The sequence below is a fragment of the Psittacula echo genome (genome assembly GCF_963264785.1).
Source record: "Psittacula echo genome assembly, chromosome: 11".
In the NCBI taxonomy this organism is placed as follows: Eukaryota; Metazoa; Chordata; class Aves; order Psittaciformes; family Psittacidae; genus Psittacula; species Psittacula echo.
Genome location: NC_137746.1, coordinates 14834396 through 14848982, shown reverse-complemented (window position 1 = coordinate 14848982; position 14587 = coordinate 14834396). Strand labels below are relative to the sequence as shown.

Sequence of the window (14587 nt, the reverse complement as noted above, 5' to 3'; positions counted from 1 at the left end):
CTCACAAACACTCAGCTGTTCTGCAGAGCCCAGACACCTTCCAGCACAGAGAGAACTCAGCCCCTGGGACCTCACCTACACGCTCTCTCCTTTGGTCTCCATGCGCCAGAGCCACAGCTCTGTCCAGTTGATCCCGGGATCGGGAGCTGCTGTGCAGTGCCTGGGAGCTGCTCCCAGCACAGCATCTATCTGAAACGGGGGAAAACCAGGGCAGGTCCCCCATGAACCCTCAGCTCCATCTGCAGCTCGTTGCTGGATCCATTTATCAGCTCATTCCACGTGAACGACCTTGAGAAAATCCACTGACCCAGGATGGTGGGAGCCTTTCCCAGACATCTGCCAACACCTAAACCTGTAATTTATGGAGGCTCTAAGCTAAATTCTGAGACAAGACAATTTCATTTCTGCCCATTACAGTTACAATATCCCTCTTATCCCCCCCTGCAGAGAGTAATTAATATTGCACTGTGCTCCTGAGCCTGCAGGCAGGTGCAGGCACCTCTGCTGAGCTCGCAGCAGCACGCTGCAGTTAACACCACTCCAGCAGCTTCTTGCATGGTGGGGGGCTCTGAGGACCCGGGGCAGGCTGGGTTTGTGCAGCTGGGAAAGGATGCAGCAGATCCCTCCTCGGTATGAAACAGCCCCAAAGGATGGAGCCTGGGAGACGGGCAGAAGAAAGAGACTCTCCCCACGCATTCTTGCCCCAGGTTCATCAAAGAGCTGCTGAGAACAAGGAAGGAAGGGAAACTTCTCTCTGAAAGTTCCCAAAGGGAAGCAGATAGCAAGGCTGAGCCAAGCCCCCAGACTGCCCTGCCCAGCCCCGCAGGGACTAGTTATTTGGGTGGTTGCTGGTGTCTCCTTTCCTCCTCTGCAGCCATAGCATCTCCCCGCAGGTCCCAGCCCTGCCTGCCTAGGAGGCCCAGACACTTCCTGGATGGTTCAAGATAAAACCTTATGCTGTTAGCAAAACAAACTAGGAGGCTGTGAGAGCCAAGGCTGGCACAGGGCTGAAACCACCGAAGCCAGAACCACTGGTTTCCCCGGATGATCTAATCTCTCCCAGTGCCAGAGCTCCTCTTTCTCCAGCAGCCTTGGTGCAGCCTTGTGGAGCCCCTGGGGAAGAGGTGAAGCTGATGTGATGGGCGCAAGGGTGTCTGTACCAGCTTGAGAGAAGAAACATGAGAAAGAGGAAGGGGTGTCTGGGGAATGGGGTCCATGGGTTGTGATACTTGGCTTCAGGGCCTGGGGAAGGGGTGATGTGCAGCTATGGGGATCCATCCTCTCTCCAGCCCACTGGAGACAAAGGCCTGAGCAAGCCCCAGGGCAGCAGCATCACCCCCAACCTGCCCGCAGGAGGGGCAGAGCCATCTTCATGGTGAGTGTGGCTCCATGGCCCTCCCACAGCCCCACTGCCGCCAGCAAGCTTGCCTGGGAGCAAGGGAGCACCTCTGCTTTGTGCAAGGGTGCCCATGGCATCCCGGGGTGGGGGAGCACCCTGCTTTGGGTGCTTCCCCCCCGGCGCTGCTGACGCACCGAGGCTCCATCTGCAACTGCGTGCGTCCTCATTCCAGCACTGCGGCGGGCGAGAGGCATCTTCCAACCCTCCAGCAGGATGTGGGTCATGCCAGCCAGGCAGGGATCTGCTCCTCCATGCGCTGGGACATGGGTGGGTCTCAAAAGGATGCGGGGATGAACCAGGAGAAGCTGTGAAGGGGGATGTTGGGGTGGATGAAAGCTGGGTGGGATGGTCCATGGCTCAGACTGCCTTCATGTCCACACATGGGTGTATGTACATGCATGCATTGTGAACCATGTCCTGGAGGAAGCTGCCTCCTTAGGTGGCAAAGCAGTGACTGGAGATGGGAGATGTCGATCTGATGAAGGGGGTCAGTACCATGAGGCCTCTGGACTGGCCGCGCTGGGGCACAGTGGAGGGCTTGTGGAGATGACTGGCCCACATAAGCATCACCTCTGGGTGCTGCAGGGCCCGGGTACTTCAATGACTGAGGATGTGGGAAAATACAGCTGGAGTAAAAGCATCGTCAGGGCAGCAGGGAAAATAAGGCACAACCGGTCAAAAATAGAAAACTTTATTGAAGTCGATTCCAACAGGGCAGCTGAGCTCAGCCCCACGGCAGGAGCCCAGCCTGCCGCTCACCGGGATACAAAGAAGGGAGAAGGGGTCTCCATAGGGCACAGAGGATACAGCATGGTGGGGGAATGGAATGGGTAGTCCTCACCCACAGGAACCCAGGAAGAAGGCAAAGCCGCAGGCACTCATCCCCCCTCTCCATCCCTAGCTTAGTTAAGGATAGACCCGACAGGCGCCAAAGCAGAAATGTGGTGCAAGCTAACTGGCCAGACAGCCCAAGAAAAGAGGGCCCTGCAAGCTCCGGGCTCATCCCATGACCTCCTGGGACAGCTCCAAGCTCCAGTGCACACCAGCGAGCAGCCTTTCCCAGTCCACAGCCAAGACCTACCTCTTCCCTGCCCCGCACACACCTGAGACCCTGGCTAGACCAAGAGCAGTGACCCGAGTGCAGCACGCAGCAGAGACCCCAGTGCCCCTCTCCTCCAGCCCCTAGCACAAATCCGGCCCCAGCACACGGCCAGACCCATCCTGCCTGGAGGAAGCATCCCGGCCGCCCGGATCCACACTCCCTCTCTGCAGCACGGCTCCCACAGAGCCGTAGCTCCGGGCCCGATGCTCGCACTAAGGGAAGCCTGGTTTTCACCACGCTGGCTATGGCAGAAGGCCCAAGCCTGGGGGAAGCCAGAGCCGGAGCCTGGGAAAAAGGCAGAGCTTTGCTCCTCCACCCAGCCCCACCTGCCTGGGCAGCCACAGCGGGTGCAGAACTCCCTTTTGGGCAGCTTTGTGCAGGGATGGTGAATGGTTTGGCCACACCAGTGGAGCCGGGTTGGCAACAGCAAGACTAATGCCTTCCTCACCGCTCCCTGGATAGGGGCATGGCTGGAAACTGCCTGCCCAGAGCTGTGACAGGAGCACGACCAGTCTGCCCTCCCCACGAGCCAGCCCAAGCAGAGGGATAGATCGGAGGGTGGGCATTGCCCTCCTTGGTGCTCTTAGAGCCGGTCCCCAAAGGGATTCAGGTGGGATTCCCTCCCCAGAGCCCCACATGCAGAGGCACACACATGCAGTGCCCTTCGCATCACCATCACCCAGGCAGCGCCACCAGGACCCAGCCCCGGGCGCTTTGACAAGGGCTCTGACAGACTTTGGCCTCCCCCTCACCATCCCCATCCCTTCCCCATCCCATGACCAGGCTCCGCGGCTCGGCTCCGGGGCAGTCCTCAGCCAGCCCCCCCAGGCCACGCATGCAGGGCTGGGGGCCAGTCCAGGCTCACTCCCACACCTCTGTCCAGATGGCTCCCCGGTGCAGCGGGGGGGCTGCTGCCGGCCGCAGGATGAGCTCTCCTACCTGCTTGTTGGTGTATTTCTGGGGGTTGGTGCGGTAGCTGTAGTCCGAGTACTGCTCAGAGCCCGTCGAGTTGTTGTCCCCAGTGCCAACAAAGGTGTTGGTGGCAGGCAGGTCCTGCACCACTTGGTGCTTCTTGGAGGCAGAGGGTGACTGAGGCTGCAGCTGGATGGAGGGCAGCGGCGAGTTGGAGCGGTAGTGGCGACCCAGGTCCGGGCTGCCCGGAGGGTAGTTGAGGGGCAGGTGGATTCGGGGGCTGTCACTGACAGAGTCGTTCATGAGGTTGAACTTGAGCGATTTCTGCAGCCCCGTCTCCTCTTCATCCTCTGTGGGCTTGGGTGGCTTTGGAGACTTGCTCTTCTTCACCTTGTTCTTGCTCTTACTGCTCTTGCTGGCCTGCTTGGGTGCATACAGGTCCTTGGTCTCCTTCTTGCCTGCCTGGTAGCCGCTCTTGGCCTCCCGTTGCCGGCAGTAGCGCACCAGGACGACCAGCACAATGACCAGGGTGACGGCCACGATGCCGGCGATGACTCCGAAGAGGATGTTGCTTCGCTGCTTGCTGCGCTCGTATTCGGGGTCTCCAGCAATGTCAATGTCTAGTGGGGTGTCCAGGCTGTGCCCCACCAGCGTGTCCAGCAGCGTGCGGTTGGCCAGCGTCTCATTGACATAGAAGTGCACCAGCGCCGTGCCATGCCGCGAGGGCTTGCCCTTGTCATTGACGCGCACCACCAGGCGATGCAGGCCATGGTGCTTGCGCAGGATCTCCTTCTCCAGGGTGATGTCCCCACTGTGCGGGGAGATCTGGAAGAGCTCGAAGGGGTTGCCTCCTGTGATGCTGTAGATCAGCTCCGCATTGACACCAGAGTCAATGTCCTCTGCCTTCACCTTGCTCACCTGCTGGCCAGGGCTGGTGTGGGGCAGGATGTGTTTGTAGGTGGCATTGGAGGGTGAAGTGATGAAGGGGGCATTATCATTCTCATCCAAGACGTTGATGGTCACCCCCACGTAGGCAGACCTGGGAGGATCCCCACCATCTACTGCCTTGAGTCGGAAAGTGTACGTGCTCTGCTGCTCCCGGTCAAAAGAGATGCTGGAGAGAATGGTGCCAGTGCCATTCTGGATGACAAAATCCCCGTTGTCTTGCTCCACTGACAGCTGGATGCGGGCATTTTCTCCTTTGTCAGCATCGATCACCGTCACCATGCCCACAGGGCTGAGGGGTGGCATGTTCTCCATCACTGAGAAGTTGTAGCCGCTCAGCATGAACTTGGGGTCGTTGTCATTCCTGTCCATGACGTTGACGGCCACAGATGCTGTGCCCTTGAGGCTGGGGCTGCCCTTGTCTGCTGCCACCACCAAGAACTCATAACGCTCCCGTTGCTCTCGGTCCAGCACCGCCTTCACCCGGATCTCCCCAGAGTCAGGGTCAATGGCAAAGGATCCCTTGGAGGAGGGGTCTGTCACCAAGGAGTACACTAGCTTGGCATTGGAGCCACTGTCAGCATCACTGGCACTCACTTCCATCACCAGGTCATCAGGCTCATTGTTCTCCGGGAAGGCCACCTCAGTGAAGCTCTGGCTGAAGACGGGTGCGTTGTCATTGACATCCATCACCTGCACCTTCAAAGAGTTGGTGCTGGAGAGCGGCGGGTTCCCCGAGTCCACTGCCACAATCTCAATGGTGTACTCCTTCACCGACTCATAGTCCAGCGGTGTGGTAGTCTGTAGAAAGTATTTCTTCTTGCTGTCGCTCCCTGTTTCACTAGCCTGCCGCAGCTGGAATGGGACATCACCCGCCACCACGCAGGTCACCACTGCGTTTTCACCCTCATCTCGGTCGGACACTTGTACCAGAGCTACTGCTGTCTCTACTGGCACGTCCTCCGAGATGTTGGCCATGCCATCCTGGTGGGTGACAAGCCCTATACCCCGAATCTCTATGGAGGGTGCATTGTCATTCATGTCCTTGATGGTGACCACCACCTGGGTGCGGGCACTTTTGGGGTTGGCCCCCTTGTCCTTGGCCATGACGGAGAACTTGAGGATGTTGACATCCTCACGGTCAATGGGTCCCTGTACGGTGATGAGCCCCGTGGTGCGGTCCAGGCGCAGCAGCCGCCGCACCATGTCTGAGGCTTGGTGGAAGGAGTAGTCAATCTCAGCATTGGCACCCTGGTCTGAGTCGTTGGCTTTCACCTGCAGGATGGAGGGAGAAACGGTGAGCAGAGGGCATGGTGACGTGAGCCCCTCCACAAACCACCACGCTTCCCGCCGTGGCTTCCTCTGGGGATGGCTTGGGGGGGGCCGGGAAATCAGGATTTCCTCTTCTGGGGCCAAGGACTATGGGGCAAAGAGCCTGGGACCGGCAGAGCAGCTGGGAGCGGCCCTCCGGCATGGAGGCTTCGCCTTGCTCTTCCGGCGAAACCGGCTGGGCCGGTTGGCCATGCTCCCTTCCCGGCCAGCTCCGGCATGCAGGGAATCCTCCGGAACCCGTGCCGTGTGACCCAGGCAGCAGCAGGGAGGGACCACAAACCCCCCCCCAAGGAGGAGCTCAAGCAGCTGCCTGGTTGAGGTGAGGAGGGAGGAGAGGATGTGCGGAGCTGCAGCAGCTCCATTGCAGCATCCAGGGATGCAGCCAAGTAGCGACAGGGGCTGCCTGAGCGCTGCATGGCACCAGCAGTCCCTGCCTGTCCGTCAGGAGCTCTGCATTCACATAAACCTGCCTTTACGCCTGTTATTTGCTTTCTAAAGATGAGGTTTGTCTAACATTTGCCTCTCTAATCGGCTCTCCGAGCAGCCTCTTCTCTGCACCATTTGCTGCTCTGCCGTTATCTTGCTCAGCAGATTTGGATGGAAGAACGAAAAGTTGTTAAATGTAAATTCCACCTTTTACCTCCACTCACAAAAAAGGCGGAAGTCATTTTCCCCCTGAAAGATAAAAGCTGAGCAATGGCAGCAAGCAGCGGCTCAGCCCATTCTCCTCCTGGCCATGCAGCTCCCTTATCTGCTTCCAACTTCCATTCTCTTAACAGTGAAAAATAAATTCTTAAAACATTCAGATCAGAATTAGCAAGCAGATGAGAGCTGGCCGCGCTCCGCTTATTAAGATGGCAGCTGCAGATAAACACATGTCGGCTACTATCATCTCAGTGTCCCCTCCAAGCCGAATCCACCACGATCCATCCCTTTGGGCTCCCTGGGCCAGTTTGCACTGCTGCCTGAGTCGGGGCAGAGCCCCTGTCCCCTACAGACAGCAAGGCACCCCCGGAGCCATGGGCAGCCCCCCCAGACAGGCAGCAGGGATGCTGCCTACCCCCCATCTCCTGTGCAAGCCTCAGTCTCCATGGAGAGGCCAAGAGAATGCAACTTATGAAAGGGTCTATGTCTTGTCTGCAGGCAGCATTGAGATGGGTCTGGCATGAAGCCAGGCTCCCCGGGGACCTCGGGTCCCAGCCCTCCCTGTAACCCGGAGCCTTGCTCCCGCCCACCCGCCACCCTGCTGCTGCCCCTCGGATGTGTTCTGCACCTTCTCGTGCATCCCTTACACTCTGATTTTAGATGTGACATCCCAGGGACCCGCCTGCCCACCGGTGACACCGGGCTCCTATGACTTGCAACCCTCCCTTGAGGAACCATGGCAGCAAGCAGCTGTATAAATGCTCCCTGGGTTGTCCCTGCTGCAGCCAGGCAGGATGGGGTGCTGGGGAGGAGCAGAAAGCCCCTGCACTCACCTGCAGGACCGAGTGCCCCACAGGGCTGTTTTCAGATAGCTCTGCCTCATACAGGGCCTTCTCGAACTTGGGCGCGTTGTCGTTCATGTCCAGGATGGTGATGCGAAGCAGGGCACTGCTCGCCCGCGGCGGGTTGCCTCCATCCTGCACCTTGATGGTCAGATCATAGGAGTCCCACTGCTCCCGGTCCAGGTTCCCCATGACAATCAGCTGTGGCTGCTTCTCATCCTGATCCTCTGCCACCTGCAGCCCAAAGAGCTCCTGCGCCTCCGGACCAGCCGTCAGCTCGTAGGAGGCAACACCATTGGGGCCCGAGTCCCGGTCCATGGCCAGGGGGATGGGGAAGAGCGTCCCAATATTGGTGTTTTCAGGGATGGAGAGGGTGAGAACAGGCGAGGCAAAGTTGGGGGTGTTGTCATTGATATCGAGCACCTCTATCTGCCCCTCGAGCAGGCGTGGGCCACTGTTCAGGATCAGGTCAGTGATGGACACTTCGAACTCCAGGAAGCAGGGCTCTCCGGGCAGGAGGTGCTGGCACTCACGCAAGCTCTCCCGGTCGATGGAGGTCTCTGTAGTGTAGATGTCCCCAGTCTTGCCATCCACACGTAGGTATGGAGCCCCCACTTCCAGCTTGTAGAGGTGCCCCACGTCTGGGAAGCCGTAGTCGGAGGCCAGGCTCCCTATGAGGGTGTTGGGGGGCTGTTCCTCCTGCACTTTGTAGACCACACGCGTCCCAGAGACCAGAGAAGGGAGCTGGAAAAGGAGCCACAGGCCCAGGCAGGATGCCAGCGGTTTCATCCTGCGCTGCAGGGGAGCTGCAAGGAGATACAGACACCAGGCGTTAGGCAGCCCCAGGACCACTCTGCCCCAGCCAGTTTCCCTGGCATCTCCTTTTGGGTGCATGGCCCCACAGCAGCCCCCAGAGGGAAGGGACTGGCAGAGCTGGTAGCAGTGGTCCCCTGGCAGCCCCTGCACACAAATGCCCTGGAGGACTGGTCCTGGCTTGCAAAGTTTCTGCAACGCCCTGCTCGGATGAGCAACCCCATCATTGAAACCCCAGCCCTGGCTTCCTGCAAGTGACAGGAAGCCACTCCTGCCACTGTCCACCCTCTTCATCACCGCACAGGCTGTAATTAGACCCAACGAGGCACACTGACAGGGTGGACTGCACGCAGCCCTGCCAGCAACCCGATGGGGGCCGGCCAGGCTCCGAGACAGCTTCTCACCACAGGAACACAGGAGCATTGTGTGCCACGCACTGTAGGGACACTGCCTGCCACGCACGGCGGGGACACAGACGCACTGCACCCATCTGCCAGCCCTGTGGAAACAGGAGATCCCGAAGGGGAGCAGGGGCTCTGCCAGGATGCTGCCCGGTTCTTCAGCTGGATACTGCCCATCCAGCACTGCAGGGACATGGGACACTGCAGGGATGACACCCATCCAGTACTGTAGGGACACTGGGCACTGTGGGGATGCAGGGCTGCCCCTTGTCCATCACTGCAGGGACATGGAGTAATGCAGGGATGGAGGGCTACCTCCCGTCCATCACTGCAGTGATTCATGGCACTGCTTGCACTGCAGGAATACCACCCATCCATCACTGCAGGGGCACGGGGCACTGCCACAGCATGTAGAGAGCAGCACTGCCCTTCCTGCACTGCCAATACAGCAGCACTGCCAGCCTCGCACTGCGAGATATTAAGCCACCACCCATCCAGCCCATCCAGCACCGCAGGGATGCAGGAGCCCCGAGATTCATCGCTCCTGCACTGCATGCAGGGCACTGCCATCTGCATGTGCCCTTCGCAGGAAGAGGGGCACTGCCCAGCCCTGTATTACAGGGGCACAGACTCACTGCCCACCCTGCTGTGCAGACCCCACAGAGCAGACCTGTGCCTCCCCGCTGAGCAGCGGCACTGCATAGCCCCAGCACGCTGCAACGGCAGGCACAGCATCTCCCCTCTGCTGCACAGTCACTAGGCAACCCCACACCCTGCGCCAGCAAACACTGTTCCCTTCGCTCACTGCAGACACACTGTTCCTTCCCATTCCTCCCACTCCAGACTGGGACACTGCACACACACATGCACTGGGTGCCCACCCTGCCGCTGCAGAGGCAGTGGCAGACATTCTGCCCTCCTGCATTGCAGAGACACACACTGCACACACTGCACCGCAGGCATCCAGCCACTGGAAACCTCCTCACAGTGTGCACATGCTGCAGAGGCACTGCCAGCCCCTTCTGCACCAAGCCACAGGCCCTGTCACCCACAGTCCCCGTCTGCTGCCATGCTTGGCCACCAGCTTTCCTGTCCCCCGCTTTCCGCTCTGGGAATGCACCTCCAGGGTCCAGGCGCTGAGCTGTGAGCACAAAGGGTGCAGCCCAGCTCACCAGCACCACAGGGCTTGGGTGCCCCAAAATCAACAGCCAGAAGCATCTGCCATGGCCCCACAGCACCAACCCTCTCGCCACTCCCATCGCTTCCTCTCTCCATCCTCTGCATCAGGTCTGTGGGATGGGTGAGCTCTTCTCCACCATCTCCCCTCCATGGTGCCACATAGCAAGTGCCTAATCCCTGGTGATGCCGGCGTTGTACAGATCATCAACAAGTGGAGCATCCTGCACTGTCCACCCTGGTAATTCCCGCAAGCCAGCGTCTCCCGGTTCTTCCATCCCTCCGCTTCCCCATCCCTGGCAGTGTTCAAGGCCAGGTTGGACACAGGGGCTTGGAGCAACCTGCTCTAGTGGAAGGTGTCCCTGCCCATGATAGGCGATTGGAACTGGGTAAGCTTTAAAGACCCTTTCAACCCAAACCAGTCTGGGATTCTATGATTCTATGATAAGTGCCTCACCAGTGGTAAGGAAGAGAGGAGATCTCCCTCCACAGGTGAAAACACATCTCTTTCTGGAGATGAAACTATGGTCCCCAAGCCTAGCTTGACTCTGCTCCCTTGTCCTACCCTTCATGCATGGAAGAGGTATTCCCGCCTCGCTGAGAGCATACACAGCTGTCCAAACCGGCACAGAGATGTACATCCCCAGGAGGAAGGGAAGAGGCAATCAGGACTATTCCATTCCCACACAGGGCTGAGCATTGAGGAGGTAAGAAGCTGAGCGGAAACACAACGCCCCTCTGTCCTAATACAGTCAAACCCTAGCAACGCATGTACATCCACATGCGTGTGCACTGCCTGCATGTACCCGTGTGTGCACTATCGGGTGTCTGAAGGAAAAGGCACGCATGTGCCCGCATGTGCCCACATGTGCACTAGCAGGGTATGCAGCCATGCCACACGTGTGCATGGAGCACATCCATGCCTGCACCAGGGCAGCCTGTGCACCAGACATGAGCTTGCACTCCTGCACGTGTGTGTGCACCGAGCAACGCGTGTGCCTGCGTGGGGGGGACCATGTGCGCATGTCCCTGCTGCCACCGGGTGTGCATTCGGGTGATGTCACCCCACACGGGGGTACTTACACTGTGTGCGCGCCCCGGCTGGGTCACACGCGTGTCTGCATGCAGCACGAGTGTGCGCTCACATCAGAGCCCTACAGTTGCCTTCACAGGGTGGCTAGAGCCACCCTGAGCTTCATCACCCCTGTGCTCCCTTTGGACATGAGGAGCAGTGAGCATGGGGAGATGGGGAAGATGGGCAGCCCCGGATGCTGGGAAGGGGGTCCCAAAGGACACCCCATCCGGGAGCAGCACCCGCACCCATCTCCGGACTGTTTGCACAAGCCTGTTTGCACTAGGCTGGGCCATGACTGCCGATGACGTTAGCGCTATCCTGACTAAGCCTTGGTGTGAGGTGGAAGATTGCAGGTAAATGTGAAAGTTCCCGACCCGGTGCAATGCCTCACGCAGCCCTGACTGAGAGCCGGGAACTGGGAACGCCGGTGCTGGCCTTGGAGAGGGGAGGGAGTCACCTAAAGGTGCCCAGCACCTATGTTTTCTGCTCCAAAACAGGGGCTGGAGCCTGAACCTGAGCCCCATTCCCACAGGTGAAGGAAACCTCCAAGGGAGGAAGAGAGGGGCTGGGGACCCGAGCGGGACCATCACCCCACAAGGGGTGTGAGGGGCCCTGGTTCACTGGGTGAGGAATCCTGCTCAGCCCCTAAGGGTGCGAATGACACAGCGCAGACGTGAGAGCCCAGAGCTGGGCGTGAGGAGGAGGAGGAGGAAGGCTCCACCACCGGGGAAAAGCACGTCTGTGCAGGAGACAGAGGCTTCCCAGGGGCTGGTCCAAGGCATCGGGCTATTTTCCCATGGGATCTAAGGACCATCCCACACTTTCTTCTCTGGTGCCAGGCACCTTTTTTCCGACCTGCTGGCAGAGCACAGAGCACTTAAAACTCAAAACCCCTCCCAAAACAACTATTCCTCCGCACACACAATTCTCCCTACGGGGAGAGTGTGAGAGAGACTGAACCACATGAGAGAGGCGTTAGTCACGCTGCTTAATGCATGACTGGGAAGCTCTCAGAGGACAGTGGCATGCAAAATCCGACAGAATTCAGCCATCCACCCCCCAAAAAAACCCAAGTCCTAATGAGAGAGAGGTTATAAAGCGCCGAGAACTGAAGCAACTGCTTGAACAAGCCTGTGCTGCCTGCGATTCCCACAGCCCCTTGGCCCCGTTCCACAGAAGGCAGCACCGCTCCAGGAACGGGCACCAAAGTCCACCCTCTTATTGCTCCCAACGGCTGATTGCGTGGCTCGGAGCCATGCTTACAAGTCCATCCAAACCCTGTACTGAGCACACAAGTCCTAATCCCCCAAACCCCCCCCCAAGTTCTGCTCTGACACTCGGAGCTGGATGTTAGAGCTGGAGCAACATCCGAGCAAGCAGCAAATGCAAATCACGGCTTCACTCCAGGCACCGGGTTGGGATCAAGGACCATATTGTCCAAAAAACCGCCACCGAGGCTCAGTCCTGCTTCGCAGGCACAGATAGGCTGAATCTGGGCATTTCGTGGCACATCCCACGGTTTCCTTAGGCTCCGGCTGCCACTGCGGCTGCTTGGCATTTACACAGCCTGGGCCCAAGCGCTCCAAGCCAGAGCACCCGGCGATGGGGAACCCCACTCGCTTGTGGGCAGCTTTACCCCAAACCCATCTCTTAGGAGCCGCACAGTGATGAAAAGAGGGCGAAGCCCGGGGCCCTCCCTCCTCCTGCCTCCTTCTCCACATCCTTTCCAACTCCGGCAGCCAGCGAGGCAGAGACCTGTCAGAGCCTCCCCGGGCTGGCAGCCTCCATCCTCCCACCCCGGGGGTCCCCCATAGCTCCTCCGGGCTCCTGCCCCTCCTGCTGCCTTCCTAGAATGGAGGGGGATTCTGGGGGAAGGAAAAAATGCCGCGGGCCTGAAACACCCCGGCAGGGCCGCAGGGAGCAGCTGGGGAGGGGGCATAGAGGATGGAGAAGGGATGCAGGGAGGCCGGGCTCGGCTCCGCGGCCCCCGGCGGAGCGGCCGGGGCTGAGGCTCCCGCGGACGGCAGCGCCTCGCTCCGCCACTCCCCGCCGAGCCCCGGGAGGATGAAACGGGGCTTCTCCCGCCAGCCCCGCACGGACACCGCGGGAAAACACCGCGGGAGCCGCTCTCCCGGCACCGGCTCCACACCCAGCCCCGCGCACCGGCGGCGGAACCCGGGATTTCACTCGCAGAGACACCCCGCTCCGGCAGCGCACCCCAACACACAACCGCAGCCTCGACACGCACCTCCCCTCTACCCCATCGCTCCCAGGGCACACGCACACGGGCGTGCACAACAGCCAGACCCCTTCACCCCGCTCCTCCCGCACGGACACACGCAGCCCCGCTCCCAGCTCACCGCAACTTCTCCGGTTCCCACGCACAGCGCGCCCGAGCCGCGCTCACACCCGGGCGGCAGGAAGGGAGGGACACACAGCCGGGGGTGGCACGAACGGAGACACCCCCTTAGAGCCACCTCCGACGGACAAAAGCCCACCCAAACCACGCTTTCGCTCCGACACAACTGCGCACCCACTGCCACCCCCCGCCGCCCGCCCTGCCCGCGCTGCACAACAAGTGGCAGAGCCGGGCGGGACCGGGAACCGGGAGCCGCCGCCCGCGCAGCCCTGCGCGGAGGGACGCGGGATGCTCCCAGCGCCGCTCCCGCCGCCGCCCGGCTCCGCGGTCCCTCACAGCGGCGGGGTCCCGCCCGGGGCATCCCGTACAGCTCCGCAGGGTTCCGCAGCTCTCCGCGGCCGCGGGCGGGAGCTCCCGGCCCTGCCGCAGCTCTTACTTGGATGCGGACGGCGCTGCGCTCCGTGCCGGCCCCTTGCGCGCTGATCCAGCGGCGTCTGCATCGCCTCCTCCCCGCCGGGACCGGGCTCCCCGCACCCCCCCGGCTCCTCTCGATCGTTATCCACGGATGAAAATCAAATTAAAAAAAAAAAAATTAAAAAAAAAAAAAAAGAAAAAGGAAAAAAAGGGGACACACACAAAAAAATATAAATCTAAACGTCCCGTGGGAACCGCCCCCCTTTCCCGGGCCGGGGCTGCGGCTCCTCGGCGGAGCGGCGGCGGCAGGGCTGGAGGCAGCCCCGGTGGGCAGCTCCGTCCGTGCCCGCCTCCGTCCCTCGGTGTGTGTGAGGATGTGCGAGGGAAGCGCAGCGCAGGCACGGCCCCTTCCAACCCCCCCCGCCCGCTGCCTCCGCCTCCCGCCGCCACCGCGGGGAGGTGGAGCTCCGGCTCCTTATCAGATCCCGAGCCCAGCCGGGCCGGGGCTAGCGGGCACCGGGGGCCGGGTTGAGCCGTTTCCGCGCCGAACCTCCTGGCTCCGGGCTGCTGGCCCCGCGGTGGTAGAGAACGGGGAGCCCCGCAGCCCCCTGGACCCCTTCACCCCCGGACCCCTCCATTCCTCACCCACTCGCGTGTGGGACGGGTCTCCCCGATGCTCTTATCTATGTATTCACTCGTTTATTTTTTCATCCCGCTGTGCTAAGGGGTAGGAGCAAGCCCATGGGGGGCTGTGCACGCCCCGCTGCGCACCCCCCAAACCAAGCCGGGCTCCCAACCCAGCAATGGCTCCCGCAGCCCTGCCCATGCCTTTCCAGGCACTGTGGCCTGGAAAAGCGACTGTACGCTCCCGTCACACCTTGGTGAATCACGCGTTTATCGCAGTGTCGGGACTGGGGAGCAGAGAGCACTTGTGAGCTCCCAAAAGCACCTGCGAGCTCCGGCTGCCCTTGCTGTGCCCTCTGCTACCTCGGCTGGCCCCATGGGACCTCCGGAAAGGCCTGGGGACAGCGTCCTCCAGGGCTGTCCCTTCCCCCGGTGCCTCTCCGTGCGCGAGGAGAGCCAACGCTCCCTGCCAGTGCGCTGGCTCTGCAGCCTGGCCCTGCCAAAGGCCTCAGCGCTCTCAGATGGAGATGCTTCGGTGGCCCTCGGCA

The 14587-nt window shown here is 60.6% G+C and overlaps 1 protein-coding gene across 1 annotated transcript in view; it reads right to left on the bottom strand.

The window, feature by feature from the left end:
• Positions 1-14081, bottom strand: part of PCDH1 (protocadherin 1) — a gene marked incomplete at its 3' end in the record, with an annotated part of 52084 nt that extends 38003 nt beyond the window's left edge. Inside the window, exons 1-3 of the mRNA XM_080627046.1 lie at positions 13438-14081; positions 7169-7983; positions 3441-5633 (exon numbers count right to left, since the gene is read on the bottom strand). Coding sequence (XP_080483172.1) covers positions 3441-5633; positions 7169-7983; positions 13438-13501 — 3072 coding nt within the window. The 5' untranslated portion in view covers positions 13502-14081. The remainder of the gene's footprint in view (positions 1-3440; positions 5634-7168; positions 7984-13437) is intronic.
• Positions 14082-14587: the final 506 nt, after the last annotated feature.